This window comes from Arachis hypogaea, chromosome 8 (genome assembly GCF_003086295.3).
Source record: "Arachis hypogaea cultivar Tifrunner chromosome 8, arahy.Tifrunner.gnm2.J5K5, whole genome shotgun sequence".
Classification (NCBI taxonomy): Eukaryota; Viridiplantae; Streptophyta; class Magnoliopsida; order Fabales; family Fabaceae; genus Arachis; species Arachis hypogaea.
In genome coordinates this window covers 33010719-33027778 of record NC_092043.1, presented here as the reverse complement: position 1 = coordinate 33027778, position 17060 = coordinate 33010719, and the positions used below count along the sequence as shown (strand labels likewise).

The following is a 17060-nucleotide window of genomic DNA, read 5'->3' as shown; positions in this document are numbered from 1 at the left end:
TTCCATGGTTCAGATGTTATCTTTATTGACTCACTTTTCATTTTGATTTTAGATGTAAACAAGTAGTACTTAATTATCAACTCACACACTTTAGTTAAGTAGTATTTAAAAAAGAAATAACGTAGGTTACGTTTATATTGGTCATATTATACATTATATTATCGATATCTTATTTTATATAATAGGTTTATGGCTTATTTATTATATGCTTAGGTATTGAGGATCTCGCAAATATTCACTGACGACACCTTGCAAAATATTTTAACCTAGTCTTTATATAAAACAAAGACTTACTATTATTTTGCATTATAAAGAAACCATATCAAAAGTAACGAGATAGTGACACGAAGTCTTTGTTAGATAGAAGACTTGAATTATAATTAAAATTAAAATTGCACCTCATAGCACCAAAAGATTTTCATATACTCCATAATGAATTACCTCCTAATAATAGTCGCTGTGGACCTAGTAAGTAATAACTGACTTTATAGCACTCATTTTAAGTTTATATTTTCTTAATAACAGGTTAACTAAAAAATATTTGCAGCTCAATCATCAATGCTAATGATGCTAACCTTAGGGATTAAAATAATTATTCCACAAAATTGGCACTTACACATCAAGATATTGCTTTTGTAAAAAGGATATTTGTATTCTCATATGCTCACTTTATTAAGTGGACCTCTCACCTCTCCACTTTGGGATCTTGAGGAGGAATTATTATTCTATCTTGAGTTTAGTTAAATCCATATTTGCTTTACCATAATTTAGATAATGATAGTGGCTGCTAGCTAATTGTCAATTAATTTAACTTGTGTCTAATTTATAGCTACAACTTGTTTACAATTTTAGATTAAAAAAGGATGGATACTATTTCTGTGTTTATCCATCCTCAAAATTGAGGATTTTTCAGTTATAGATATTCAAAAATATTATTTATATATAAAAATATCAATTATTAAATCAGTCAAAAATCAATATATATTTATATATATGTATGTGTATTTTTTTATTATTTCATAAATTTTTCATGTATAATATAATATAATTGTGCTAAATTAAATAGAAAGTGTCTTGTATAGAACCAATTACTTGCTTTTAGTTACTTTATCCAGCTAACACCCTTTATTGTTTCAGAAATGAAGACCAATCCTACCAAGTGAAAGCACACTCTCTTTTAGGATACTTTTTTAGTTTTCTAGTGTATATAGAAGCCAAAACATACGTGGGATGCTGCCATTGTTACAGTCCAAAATGAGCTGGCGCTCAGAAAAATAGTCTCCTAATAAATTTAATCGACTCAAATATAAGTTAAATAGAAAAATTATAAATATTATATAAGTTTTAAAATAAATAATTATACACTTATAACAAAATTAAGATAATTAAAAATAATTGAATTCTCTCTGTGACATATGAAGTATACATCTAAGAATTTGACAAAGACTAGATATTCAGTGCAGATTATTACTCTTGAAAAAAAAGTCTCACTTAGTCAAGTATTTGTTTTTGAAAAATATTTTTAAAAAAGGGATAAATTTACAATTCAATGACTAGATAATACATCTATAATCGACATGAGATCATATAAACATTATTATCAAAGTAATTTTAATTAGAAAATAGTAGTTGATAATCATAAGTGAATCAATAAGGGAGTTCTCATACAGAAATCAAATCAAAAACCCACACTTGGACGGCTCCACCTCTATGGGTATCCCTTTCCTCTAGCATGTCTGTACGAAATAACAGATCTAACGTGTGACCTACATGTTAGGCTAGCAATGCTCCTGCTAACTGAGGTCTGAGCCAGATGCATCTAGGTTAACGTCATAACCGATGTTAACTACGATTTTCTAATACGAGCTTCCCAAACCAATTCAAAACATATAGTTCAAATACAATAAATCTCTAATCTTTCAAATATATAAGGTATCCAATCAAATTAGATAAGATAATATTTTCTCATCAGAAATATTTTTCAATCACACTTTTTCAATCATAAGAAATTTCAAACATGTTTCACAATCTTTAAAGTAAGTGAATACTAATAAATACTTCAATGCTTCAAAAATAGAAATTCAAGTAAAATCAAACATTTTGGAATAATGCAAAACTTCATCAAAAGTATATATAGTCTCATGTATAGTTCCAAAAGTATAAATTTTATAAAAAATGAATTATTAAATTCTAATAAATCTATTATTCTAATCAATTTAAAATCGTTCAAGGCAAATATAGTGAGTATAATTCAAAGATCATAATAGATATATGTTAAAATAATTGTAGATGCCCAATCAAATAAATATAAATATAAAGCCTACTCACAACTTGGTCCCATAGACCGAAGATACCGAACCCAAAGTATCAAAATTAGAGGATTGATGTATAATGGAACGAATGAGCGCAAAATTTGGATTAGGGCAGCAACAATGTGGAGCTATGATAGTTTGGGTTATTGACAGGAACGGTGCAGTTCCAACAGTACCAACAGCTCCATTAGCAACCAAGGTTCACCCGAACGGCGATTGGTGACGGAACAACCGTCTATTCACGACGGCTCCTCTTGCACATTTTGTTTCTCGGCAACGACGGCGACTGTTGATACACCACTATTTTATGATATATTTTGGACTGAATTGAGTGGGTTTTGTCAACTACTCTCACACTTACTAAATTGCATGTTTTTAAGTTTCCTTCCCAATTTTGTGCTATGATTGAAAACATGTCTCTTAGGCCTTAAAATTATTAATTTTTAATTCTCCTTTATTACCATTTGATGTCGTGATGTGTTTGTTAAGTGTTTTCAGGTTTATAGGGCATGAATGGCTTAAAGGATGAAGATGAAGCATGTTAAAGTGAAAGGAACACAAGAAATTAAAGACTTGAGAAACGAGGAGCGACGCGCACGCATGGCTGACGCGTGCGCGTGATCGAGCCATCCTTCCAACGACGCGCACGCGTGACCAGAATTTCAAACGACGCATAGGCGTGACTGATGCGTACGCGTGACAGAGCATCACGTGCTGCAATTAACAGAACTCGCTGTGGGCGATTTCTGGGCTGATTTGGACCCAGTTTCAAGCCCAAAAACGCAGACTAGAGGCAGGGATGGAGCTGAGACTAGAGACTTCACTTTTCACTTTTAGTTTTTTTATTAGTTTTGGAATTCTAGTGAAAGAAACTCCTACTTCTCTCTAGGGTTTTGGCATTCTTATTTTGATTTTCGAATTAGATCTTGAGAGAGCTGCTACTACCTTCATTCCTCATCATTTTATTTCTAGTTTCTTCTTTAATTCTCTGAATATTATTTTTCATTTGGTTATTGAATTCATGTCTGGATCTTGTTACTCTTAAATTTTATTAATGCATTGAATTATTTTTCATGTTTATTTTTATTGTTTGTTTGATCATTGTTAATTATTGTTAGTGCTAATTTTGATTTAATTAATTTCTCATAATTATCATGTCTTTTGTTTACATCTACCATGTGTTTGTGAAAATGGCATTCATGTTAATGAAGTAAATTTCTCAACTTGGGTGGGGGTTGAGTAATTGGAACCCCGTGAGTTGTTATACCCAAGTATTAATCTGTAATTAGAAATTGCTGGCTAGCTCAAATCTCACCAACTCTAGTCCTTCCCGTGAAGTGACTAGGACTTGTGAGTTAGAGTTAGTGACGCCCACTTGACTTCCCTTCAATTGCTAGAAGATAACTAAATGGGAGCAATGAACCTTTATCATTACATTTGGGAAAGACAACCAGGATAGAAATTCCAATTCTCTCCTCTAACTAAGGCCTTTTATTTAGATCAATTATCAACTCTTGCTAGTTATCCATTGTTTTAATTTTTAGCTATTTATTTTTTTGTTCTCAATTTCAAAAAAAAAATATTCAGAAAAATCCTAACCAATAATTTGCATCTTGTGTCAACTCTTAGGGAAACGACCCGAGATTCTACTCCCGGTTATTTATTATTAATTGTAACACATTCGAAATTAATAATAAAAATTTCATTGATTAAGGCTGTACTTGCAATGCTGTTTTAGAAAATAGTTTTCAAAAATTCTTAACTGACATTTATCCACCCATCAGCTACCAGCCCTATCGACGCCGTCCCTTCCTCCCTTCTCTTCTTCTTCCTAATTCTCACCCTCTCTGTTTTTTTCTCCGTATGTGTAGAGTGTGAGATGAGAGATGAGAGTGTTTGAGTTCATTTTGAAATTAGGGTTAGGGTTGGAAAAAAGAAATAAGGGTAGTGTAGGTATTTTGATAAAATTGGAGGGTTGGGTAGTAATAAAAAAATTAGATATAAAATATTTTAAAAAAACAATTAAGACATTACATTCTACCCCTTTTACAAAATTTTTGTCCTCGAAAATTAAAACAGTATGCAAAATGTTACATGGTTTTAGCATTTTACCAAACATGAGAAAGAAGAATAATCAAGTACAAAAGTTACAAGGTAGATTTGTGTTAAAACAATACGATTGACATTCACTTACTCTCGTTCCCTTAACAACTCAAATATACATAGCATTCTTCACTTCGTACGTCAATCTCCTTAAAATACAATCTTACTTCATAATCTCCTTGGTTCTGTTGTACATATCCATGGTAGCAACCAATCTTATGTCAAGCCTATGATTACAACTTTTCAAACTTCAGCATCGATAAATTGTGTCCTAAAGAACTAGCGTATTGCTTGCTATATCTAGGAATCGCACGTGATATCGAAACAAGCTCGAATTTATCGAAAAGGAGACAAAACTTAGGAAGAGAAGAGCAACATCACAGATGAGGTTCGCAAGAATTTAGAAGGATGTGTAGGATCATAATTAAGTAATGATGTACAAAAACAATGAAGTATGCCAAAAAGATAGTCAATCACATCCTAACAAGGAAATCTGAATCAAGAACTTTGATAGAAACAATAAAAGAAAACATGAAGTATTAGGTCAAAACAAGTTCAAGTTAAATCAAATAGGTGCAAAGTTCACTAGAGATGGCCACTATAGTCCATGATAATGTTAATAAAGATTTAAGAGAATGACTAGAAACACAATCAAATAAGACACAATATTTGAGATCAAAGAAGAGGAAGAACATACAAGACCTAAAATTTATAATATTTATAGACCAAAATAAGAACATTAGGACAAATAAAGCTAAAGAAAACAATAAAAAGCAACAACACTATAGGCAAAGAAAACTGAATAGCAACAAATTTACAACTTAAATAAAATGCCGATAATAATTGTAAATCAAATTCCAAGCAATAAGACAAACAATAACAGAGGAGTAAAGTAAAACAACAAATTGAAAATTTAATCGCACCTTTTAAAAAGACAATTGAACAGTTATAAAAATTAAAAACAATAATTATCACAAAAATTAACATGCTCATTTTTCCTTATCTAAAATTTTTTGACAAGGTCCATTTGAATTAATTATTGTCATAACTTTGAATATTAAGTATATCAGAATAAAATTTAATAGCTTTTGATTATAAATAATAGATAAATAACATTAAACATGAGGAGAAAATATAAACAATCATCTCATTATCCTCAAGGCCAAAATTTACCTGCACATTTAACTTATTATTATTATAAAATACACTCAAATATTTTTATATAGTCATACAGTTATAAATTAATTTACGAATAATGCACATGTAAGATCATGAAATTAAGACGACATAATTACAATGAACACAAACTAACATTAGTTATAATAAATTAACTGCTACTTTTTTTTGCCTAAATCTTCAAACATAATTTAATTTTTAACATAATTCAAGCACATAGCAAAAAAATTTTATAAAATTAGTATGGATCATAATTTTTATAAAGATAAAATACCAAAAAGAAAATTCATCTTCATAAATAGTTAACTAAACTTAAAATTCATGAATTAAAGACAAACTCAAATATATATATATGTTCTTTGTAGCAAAGATTAATATATATAAAAATTAATAAAATTGGACGTCAAACTTGTAGTTATGAGTCAAACTTGTAGTTATGAATCTCCATGTTCATTTTAATGTACATCTCTATTCACACTGCATAATTGATATTTTTAATCACATCCATAATATTATTGTCTTGTGATGTTCTGCTTCTTTTTTTTTCTTTTTTTTTAAAAGGATCCACCAATAAAATTGAATATAAGGAGAAACTTTAGTAATTTAAAAATTATATTTTTCAAAAAATATATTTTACTAAAATAAAATAATAATCATAATAGTCATAATTTATTTTTTTTAATTTAACTATCAAAAATATATTTCTCAAATATGTCTTATTTTAAAAAATATAATATCATGAGAGTTTTTTTCGTTTTTTTTTTTCTAAATTCCTTACTCATTTTCAACCTAAAAGTGAACCTAACAAGCATAGAAACAACTGTTACATATAAATCAAAAAACTCAGAAGTCCAATCACAAAACAATATCATTGCTCACTACTAACTACTACTAATAACAAAACTAAATCAATTAAATAAATTTAGAACACTACCTACAAAGTCGTCATATAGAAATAATAAAGACGTAAATTATTTTTTTAATATTAAAGGTACTTGAAATATCATACAAGGCATACTGAATTGAAAAAAAACATGTTATGTGAGAGACCAATAATAATAAAAATGAGATAAAAAGAGAAAGATATTAGAAAATCTGACAAAACATTACCGAGTCACTATTGAATAGGAAATCAAATCCTAATTATATCAATATGTAAGAATTTATTGTTTACGAACAATAATAATATCGATCACACTCAATGATGACTTAAATAGCAATAATCACAATAACAATTCATAAGAAACAATTTATTCTAATAGTTAGAGATAAAATATTTAGCAATAATATCATATATCATAATAGAAAACAGAAAATTGTATCTGTGAAAAAGTTGTAACATATAAATACTCAATAATACGAATAATAAATATAGATGCAACTTTGTTACTAGAGCACAGGCATTTTAAACTATCAATCTTCTAAAAAAATCCTAACTTGTTGAAAAATTTATTAAAGTAGTCTTTATATATTATGAGATTATCTTAATAAAATCTCAAGTTATTTTAATATTGATTCTCACTTTTAATTTAGAAGCAACAAAGTTAATAAGAATTATGTATTATTGTATTAAGATAGCTAATATCTTTCTAATCCTAATAAAATTTTTCTTTAAAGCACTATTGTATACATCAAATTAATACCTTAGTACATAATTTCACTTACCCTATTTTATTCCACGAACCTAACCAAATGTGAATCATGAAACATTAGGTCTTATTGAGAAATAAGATAATTTAAAACTAGAGTTAGTAAGGAGTTCATAAAAAAAGTATGGTTTATAATAATTAGTTAAATATAATAAGGAGAAAAACTCGCATAAAGAATTTATTCAACTTTCAAAAAAATTGAATATCTAGCTCCTTTTATAAAAGATTGTCAGCAATTCTTTTCAATATCTAAAATCTACAATTCCAATCTTACAAAGACACTAGAAACCAAGAAAATAAATCTTTTAAATCTTTAAAAATAAGAACAATGTTTGAAAACAAGCGAATATTCAAAAAAGTAAAGAGTTAAGAAAATTCTCAAATTTCATATCTTAGCCAAAAGCAAAATTTATCCTATAATCACCACCCAAAAAGGAAGCGTTCACAAACTTTCTCTCAACTTATCAAGTCAGAAATAGTTCCATTAATTCTATCAATGAGTGCTTGGCAACTTGAAGATTGAACCATAACGAAACCAGATCATTAAATTAGAAAAGCACAAACAAACTTCAAGATCAAAAAAAATTTTTGATCCAGCTAACTGATTATCCAAATAATTTACTATACTTAAGCAAAGAATAACAGTTTTTAAAATTATTGATTTGAAAAGAAAAATCAAAAGCAAATCAAAATTATGTTATAACTTCAAAGATTATCAACATAAGAAAAAAAATCCCAATATCGTTTATCAAATCCAGAACAAGGCATTTCGATCAGAAACTCAACAAATTCATGCAATCCACAAATCCAAATACAATTCTATAAAGGGATCATATGGTAATTCATAGCAAACATAGATCGAATCTTTTAAGTAATTCATGAACTATTGACATTAGGAATCATAAAGAACAACCCAAAGACGAAGATTAAAGCATACATTCACAAAATCGGAGAAAAATTCGAACTAGCTACGAGAGAAATCACAAACCAGAACCAAAGCTGAAACCATTGCAAAAACACGTTCGAGAAAATCTACCAAAGGATAAGTTAAGATTGGGTACAAAAGGACAAGAGTAGTAAGAAGTGGCAGAGAACTGATGATCGTAGTAATCAGAAGACAACAACGACATAGAGGGCAAAGGGGACATTCCTATAGGCCTTTAATTTGATAGTGTCACAATTTGTACAAATAGGGGCGCTTCTATTTATACAATTGTGATCCTACTATAGGACACTTGCTCCATATTACACAGGTTAAACTAAACTCTAATACCACTTTGTCACAGCCCAAAATGAGCTCTGACCGGCGCTCAGGAAAATAGTCTTAGCAAGCCTAACCGACCCAAATATAAGTTGAATAGGAAAATTACAAATATTATACAAGTTCTAAAATAAATAATTATACACTTATAACAAAATTAAGACAATTAAAAATAGTTGGATCCTGTTTGTGACATATGGAGCATACATCTAGGAACTCGACAAAGACTAGGTATTCAGTGCAGATCGTTACTCTTGAAAAGAAAGTCTCACATAGTCAAGTATTTGTTCCTGAAAAATGTTTTTAAAAAAAGGGTGAGTTTTACAACTCAGTGACTAGACAATACATCTACAATCGACATGAGACCATATAAACATTATTATCAAAGTAATTTTAATTAAAAAATAGTAGTTGATACTCATAAGTGAATCAATAAGGGAGTTTTCATACAGAAATCAAATCAAAAGTCCACACTTGGGCGGCTCCACCTCTATGGGTAGTCCTTTCCTCTAGTGTGTCCGTACGAAATAACAGATCCAACGTGTGGCCTACATGTTAGGCTAGCAACGCCCCTGCTAGTTGAGGTCTGAGCCAGATGCATCTAAGTTAACGTCATAACCGCCGTTAACTACGGCTTTTTAATACGAGCCTCCCAAACCAATCATACATCAGAAATATTTTTCAATCATACTTTTTCAATCATAAGAAATTTCAAACATGTTTCACAATCTTTAAAGTAAGTGAATAGCAATAAATACTTAAATGCTTCAAAAACAGATATTCAAACAAAATCAAACATCTTGGAATAATACAAAACTTCATCAAAAGTATATATGGTCTCATTTATAGTTCCAAAAGTATAAATTTCATAAAAAACGAATTATTAAATTCTAATAAATCTATTATTCTAATCAATTTAAAATCGTTCAAGGCAAATATAGTGAGTATAATTCAAAGATCATAATAGATATATGTTAAAATAATTATAGATGCCCAATCAAACAACTATAAATGTAAAGTCTACTCACAATTTGATCCCAAGAGACCGAATATACCGAACCCAGAGTGTCAAAATTAGAGGATTGACATAGAATGGAACGAATGAGCGCAGAATTCGGATTAGGGCAGCGACAATGTGGAGCTGCGATAGTTTGGGATATTGATAGGAACGGTTCAGCTCCAGTAGCACCAACAGCTTCATTAGCAACCAAGGTTCACCCGAACGGCAACCGGTGACGGAACAGCTCTCTATTCACGACGGCTCCTCTTGCACATTCTGTTTCTCGACAACGACAGCGACAGCGGCTGCCAGCCCCACCGGCACCGTCCCTTCCTCCCCTCTCTTCTTCCTGATTCTCACCCTCTCTTTTTTTTTTTTTTCTGTGTGTGTAGCGTGTGAGATTCTTCTTCCTGATTCTCACCCTCTCTGTTTTTTTTTTTGTGTGTGTGTGTAGCGTGTGAGATGAGAGATGAGAGTGTTTGAGTTCATTTTGAAATTAGTGTTAGGTTTGGAAAAAGGAAATAAGGGTAGTGTAGGCATTTTGATAAAATTTGAGGGTTGGGTAGTAATAAAAGGAATTAGATGTAAAATGTTTCAAAAAAAACAATTAGGACATTACAGCCATCTTCTACCCAAATCAATGGAAGTGGAATTTGAGTTTGTTTGTAGTGTTCCAGATCATAAAGAATGAACATGCTAACTTGACAATTCAACATTTTGAACATCTTAAAAGTGCTTCAAAGATATTAGTTAAAAACACTCTAAGCATAATCATTTTTGTTCTTCACAATTTTGATTATATATACACAAATGATGGAGATATGAACTTATTTGAAGTTCATAAAACAAGAAGCTGTTGTGTCACTTTTGTCATGCATTCAAGCACATATTGCTTTGACTAAATTGATTCTTCTTTAGATCAATGAAACTGAATATAATCAAGATATTTGAATATGATTTGATCAACAAGATAACTATTTCCAACTGAGGCAAATCCAACCACAGCAATGATAAAGATGAAATTGAGTGAAGAATCAGTTCAAAAATCTCATTCAAAAGAAACAAGCTATCTAAAAGTTGTAAGAGAAGATATAGCATAGAAATTAAGTTCAGCCGATGGTAGCATTGATTCACTCGCACTTAACACCACAAACATTATTCAAAATGAAAAATTATTCAGTGTTTTCAATCTCTTAATAGCACTTCTCTAGATCACTCAACCACATTTGACAAATCAGTGGCCAGACAGTTCAGTTTCTGAACATAAAATTGGACAAAAGAACAGAAATGCTATATACTTTACACTGAATCCACGACACCTTCGACCTGCTGCCGAGCCAAGTATCGTTCTCTTCTTTCTTTCTGCAGAAGGAACAAGCAAGAGGGAACATAATTTTAACTTGAAATGAGAACATAATCCAATATACACCAAGCTTGGAGTAGCAAAAAGTATAGAAGTGTGTGTCTTACCCATTCATCAATAACTAGACCTTCTCCGGCGAGTCGAGGACCTGTCTCCTCCGGGGGTTTCTTCTGAGCTTCCAGTGCAGCCTCGGCCTCGGCCAACTGCCGTTTAAGCTTATCCAAAGCCTTTGAGAAACAATGTTTTAGATTCTAACTCCACACAGAAAGCTATAAGATCATATGACATATTTGAGACAAACTAATCTTACAGGGCTAGGGCGTTCCGGGTCAAGGAAGATGACCCGCAGAATTTGCTCTACAGCCACTTGATCTCTTTGCTCCTCAAACTGCAGGAAGAATTACATTTCACAACTTTGATCAGCATACAGAAGCATTCTGCATTGAGTATATATATACTGAAAGCATGTTTTATTCAATAAACCATTCCATCCTAAATGTACAAATCAAAACACATTAAATACAATAGGGTTGGCTTATTAATCATTAGATGGATAAACTGACAAATTATGAGTCACATTATCAAAATCCTTCGCTATACTATATGTTTTGACTGAGAAAATGGATATTATGACATACACAGAAAAGGATTCAATCCTCTCACGTTCAAAATTAACATGACAAGTTCATGTTCACATCTTCACTTGCTTGTTTATCTTTTTAAGTTCTATTTTTTCAAAGTGATCAAATCAATGGTGGGGATGAGACCATCACAAGGTTGGAATCCAAATCCAATAAAAAAAACTTTAAGCATAAAAAAACAGCAGAAAGAAAAGTTACAGTGTCAGCTTATGTCAGCTTATGAAATAAGCAAGTATAAAAAATAAAAACAATGAAGGTTGATATCAATGTCTTGGGGGAAAAGTATAAGCAAATTACCAGTTCTGGTACATAGTCCATTTCTCCCTTCACTTTGAGGCTCATGATTTTGAACTTAACCCTGCTTTTTTGGTCAAGTGGTTTCTCATTGTTCTCTGGTGGCTCGACAAACTTAAACACTGCCAAATATGTTAACCTAAAGTTGTTAAGCAGGATTCACCAAATTCAAAGTACTTGACTAAACTGTAGAATCACGTTTCGAAGGACAAATTACCAGTGGCAATAATGCTTTCTCCAGGTGCAAGAATACCACCTGGAGGGCGCATATAACAACTTTTCGGTGCAGTTGTTTGAAACTAAGATGGAAACAAAACAAAAATGTCAGTTAGCAGCAATTTAAGTGGATTATACAACAAAAAAGCTACTGGTATACAACATGTCAATATACAACAATAGAAAAGTGTTCACTATCCTATAAAAATATGATGTGAAACTCGATAGGAACATCCTTATACCATATCAATGCCATGCTTCCTATCATCAAGTCAGTGTCGAAAACTTTCTTCAAGACTTCAAAACTGTTTATCTAAAGAAGGTGAACTCAATATAGAACAGAGAAGAAAATAAAACTGATATAAATGAATTGAACCTATTCATTCTGATGTAAGTGAGCTGCAATTCTGGCTTGTATAGGGATTACTAGTGTACATAGTAGTACATGCACATTTCTGTATTGGATTATTTTTAAGTAACAGAAAGCTAACTAAACTAACTTTACACTAACAGACTTCCACTACTTCTAACTGACTCATCTTCTCATTTCTTTCCCACAGTTCAAAAGACAGTTTTCTCAATTCTTGTCACAGTTGTTGAAGCAGTCTACCTAAGAAACTTCTCTGATCTAATATTTCAATTTTGTAGGTTGATTAAAACAATCCAAAATTGTCCCAAGAGGTGTCAAATGTCAACATACATTGACAGTGAGTGCCAGAAAAGTTTCAATGAAGATTTAATCACTAACTCATCATAAGGGATAAACCTCACCTTGAAAGCTACATGAGACTTGCTAGTGTTTTTAATCGCGATTGCACTCCTAACTTGCTTGCCAGGTTCATCTTCAAAACAAATTCAAAATGAATCAAATTCATCCAAAAGAATTCACTGGAACTCAAATCATATTCTTGATCCTAAATTCCTAATAACAATAAAACAAGGGGAAAAAACAGAATTAACAAATAAATAGATTAGTCTTGATATTTATAATCATAAAACTCTCAATACCTTAGAGGATAAATGATACAAGCAAAGCACTTAAAAGTTAAAACAGAAACACCAATTCAATCAGAGTAATTATTTATTCCTATAAAAGATCATCCAAAGCATCCTCCTAATCTTTTATACCTCATTAGTATTTAGAAGGATGTTTAAGACAATTTTATGATAATAAGTACATCACTACTCATTCAGCAATGAATCTTAACAGAAAATAATGCAACCCAAAAAGTTAATAATAAGAAAGAAAACAGAAACCAGTGACTAAATAAGTTCATAAGATACATACAAGGAAAGTAGAGTTTGTTGGGAGGATCAAGACGGAGCCTCCTCCTTGTAGGAAGCAGAGACTTTGCCACAGAAGAAACCATTCCTGAAGACTGATTCTGGGTGGATCTATCAAGAGATTGAAGACCCTGGTTTTGCTGATGAACATTGTGCATATAAGATGTTGAGGAAGAAGAAGAAGATGAAGAAGGTGCATGCGTTGTTTGCCAAAACGGCATTCTGCAAAAGCTCCAACCTTTACCATCAGACCCTGATTTCTCACTCTCCACCGCCATTCTTCGCCGGAATCTCGCCGGAAAAACAAACTCCCGGCAACTGGGGTCTCACAATTGCTCCGAAAGTTTCAAACTTCGTGATTTGTTGTGTGAAGGGTCTGAAGCCAGATTTGGGTATTCTTGTAGCAGAAAAAATTGTGCCTCTCTTGTTGAAAGCACTTGAACATAGTAAGAAAACAACACAAAGGTTGTTGAGAGTGACCTCACACGTTGTTTTTGATCCGAAAACACTTATATTTTTTTGTGTGTTTTGTCCAAAATGGTGGTCGTTACTGGTTAGTACCTTTTAATGAGTGAGACAATTTGGTAGCAGAAAAGGGATTCGGATTTGGGGTGTGAAATTTTTACTGTGTGAAGTTTGAAGTGTGAAGTGCGTGATTCGAATGAATGAACAAACCAAGTCGGATCTGAATGCTTCATAAACTTTGTGTATTTGATTTGTGTTTTTGAGGTCCGGGTGGAGCTGTTTGTGGGTTCCCGGGCTTTACAGTTGCTTTGATTCTACCATCTATGCAATCATTTGCTATTTCTTTTTATGTTTTTTCACATACAACAACATTAGCATCACCCATCTTTTCATTTCTTACTAATTGTGTAACTCATGTATTTTCCAAAGTAATCATGTTGTAAGAATATGTGAATTATAGTTGATGACATTAACAAAGTTTTCTTTTTGTTGTTGAAGCTTTAGAAATAAGTTTTTACCTTTTTAGTAAGTTTTTACCTTTTTCTTAAAATTTAAGTTGAATTGAATTAAATTTATTAAATTTGTAATAAGATTTCGATATTGGTGATTCAATTGGAATATTTGATCAGCTTATTCATGTTATAAGTCAAGTAAAATAATAATTATATCACAAATTATATGGTCTTTGGTTTATTGTTTTGATCTTTGTTAACAATATTTTAGAATTGGTGTTAGTTTAGTCATTGATCTGTAACTGTGTGCTGCTGTCTGCTAAATGATTCAGCTATTGCAGCACATGCCTGCATCAATATATTAATCTGATTTTATTATTTTTGATTTCCTTTTGTTCTCTATTTAATTTATAATTTTCATAAACATAATGACATCGTATATCAATAATTAAGTGGTAAATACACAGAAAAGGTATAGGGGGGAGAGGAAGCTGTGGTTTCTGTGCTTTCAAGCTAAAAGTGATTTAGATAAGAACAAATACAAAATCAGCATCCACAATCAACTTGGCTTCAAATCTAAACCACAAAAAAGAGAAGAAAATATACAAGGGGGAAAAGCGTTGGATGGATGGATGGATGCATGCTTTTACCAAATTGACATTTCTTTCCCTCATTTTGTTGGATTCTTCTTGTGTTTGAAAATAACAGAAGAAAGCTTCTTTTAAAACTTAAGAGACTATTCCTATAAAGCCATGCTGCAATGATGTGCTATGATGTTAGTAACATTACCCATAATTGGTGTTATTAAGAATGACAACACAAGAAAACCCACTGATCCTTATGTGGCCCCTCTTGCATGAGGGTATTTTTTATCCCTTTTTGATCAATAGATTTATTTAACAGTGGGCACAATTTTAAATTGCTATTATCTACTAGTAATTGTAATTGTGATGCAATACAAAAATAGTGGGGAAAAAATAGTATATATAGCCACCATGATGCTGATGTACTAGTATGTACCACAACAGCAATATTATATGGCTACATCTACAATAATAGACCATAATTTAAAACTCCTATATTATTAAGAATGGCTGAATAATTCAGGATCAATGGTAATATGCTTGGAAACAATCAAACACCCTTTACTCCAAAGCTACTTTTCTCTGATCCAAAACTTGAAGACTTCTTAATATTCTTCTGATAATCAACTAGTTAGGCCATGGAATGATTTTACAGAATGCAGAGTTATATAAAGGTGCAATGGTCAAGGAGATGGATTTTATATAATATGGTTGCACTCACTTTTTGTTGAGTTGTTTCTAAATGTTAGGAGAAAGTAAGAGTGCTTCAATTTATAATCCACCATTTTTTTTGTAAACAAAGTAAAGCATGTTAGCACTAGCTAATTTAAGTGAAAATCAAGTGAAGTTTGATCAGATAAAAAAATATATTCAAAATGTTGGCCTAGCTAGAGAGGATTAAATAAACTAGCTGTATAAAAAAACAGAAAATGCTAAAAGAACACACACAAAAAAAGAGGCAAATGAAATTGCTCAACACCTATATTTCAGTTATCAGGATTTTTACATCAATCAATATCTATCAAAATGGAGAACCAACTTTGGATTCTATGCACACATGCACCATTAGAAGTCAACATTGCTCTATAAATAAAAGCCGAGTCCCCACCATGCATGCATCAAGGTTCAATCAGAGGCAAGACAAGTCCTAGTTTGGACCCCAGCAGCATAGGTACATAACAAGTCTCAATGATTCCTCAGACTCCTTCAATTTGTTGTAGCAGGAATTAACCATAGTAGATGATGAGAAAGGAATCTTGTTCTTGTTTTTCTTTTCCTGAGACAATGTTCCAACATGTTTCTTAGCTGATCTTATGGCATGGTTCCACCTACACACTCCTTGATCCTTCAAGGCCTCCACAACTCTAACCTTTGCTAATGCTTTACCTGATCACATTTTAACTAATTCTTTGTTTTCAAATTATTAACACAAGTTGATATATGATATACTTGATGATTGTAATTTGAAGTCTAAACTGTGTGGCTAAGTGAAGGTGCATGGTGTTGTTATTTATGTAAAGAAAAGGGTGTTACTAAACTACGGAAAGTACCAAAGATTTGGACAAAATAAAACCAGAGGCAGAAAGCCGTTTATAGCTAGTGGTTTTGAGGAAGCCAATGGTATATAGATAATGTTGTTTGGAGTTTTGGAATAAGGTTCAATGCATTATCCTTATATTTTGGATTTGGACCACTTGTCTTTGTCACAAAGTGTCACACTCACTTAATGTTCGTATATGAGCATAATGTAGATTACAAAATTTCAATTCATATGCAACTAATCCTTTTTTTGTTTTGTTGTTACATCAAATGCAGCTGTCTTTGCAGTTGCCAGTGCAGTTTTTAGCACCCAAGTAGTGAATTTGATAATAGATTAATTGCTCAATGTTTATAGATCCATCAAATCATGCCATCATGAGGGGAATTTCTTTATAGGGTTGATGTTTAAAGAGAAATAATGATTACAAAAAATAAAGGTTAAAATTTAAGCATGCCCCCATAAGGCATTTTTTTAATGCATATGCTGATATGCAAGCAGATCTTATAGGTTGCGATTGAAAGAGAGATGGAGATTGAGAGACTGAGATTGAGATTGGGAGATAGAGATTGAGAAATAAAGACTAAATTAAGTTTCTGTATTGTATTTAGTATAAAATATACTCGATTGAGTTATGTCTCAGTTTTATATTTAATTTAAAATAATTATGGAGATCGAGGGATAGATTTAAAATTTAAAAAGTTAAATGACGATATTTTAAAA

General features: G+C 31.4%; 1 protein-coding gene and 1 long non-coding RNA gene across 2 annotated transcripts; both read right to left on the bottom strand.

The window, feature by feature from the left end:
- Window positions 1-8624: 8624 nt before the first annotated feature.
- LOC140174840 (uncharacterized) lies at window positions 8625-9667 on the bottom strand. The gene is made up of 2 exons (XR_011864787.1): window positions 9530-9667; window positions 8625-8791 (listed from the first exon to the last, which is right to left on the bottom strand). It is a non-coding gene; the product is annotated as an uncharacterized lncRNA (long non-coding RNA).
- A 926-nt stretch (window positions 9668-10593) lies between these two features.
- Window positions 10594-14933, bottom strand: LOC112707077 (vesicle-associated protein 4-2). The gene is made up of 7 exons (XM_025758636.3): window positions 13304-14933; window positions 12787-12857; window positions 12017-12098; window positions 11803-11921; window positions 11175-11252; window positions 10972-11091; window positions 10594-10863 (listed from the first exon to the last, which is right to left on the bottom strand). Exons 1-7 carry the CDS (start codon window positions 13575-13577, stop codon window positions 10801-10803), a joined length of 807 nt encoding a protein of 268 aa, XP_025614421.1. The 5' UTR covers window positions 13578-14933; the 3' UTR covers window positions 10594-10800.
- Between the last annotated feature and the right edge of the window lie 2127 nt (window positions 14934-17060).

Bases quoted from the DNA above. Each gene is read 5' to 3' on its own strand.
- LOC112707077 (XM_025758636.3), bottom strand. From the start codon at position 13,577: ATGGCGGTGGAGAGTGAGAAATCAGGGTCTGATGGTAAAGGTTGGAGC. The intron at 11,092-11,174 runs GTAAGATTAGTT...TGTTTCTCAAAG, and splicing joins ACCCGGAACGCCCTAGCCCT to GCTTTGGATAAGCTTAAACG. The intron at 10,864-10,971 runs GTAAGACACACA...TTCCTTCTGCAG, and splicing joins GTCTAGTTATTGATGAATGG to AAAGAAAGAAGAGAACGATA.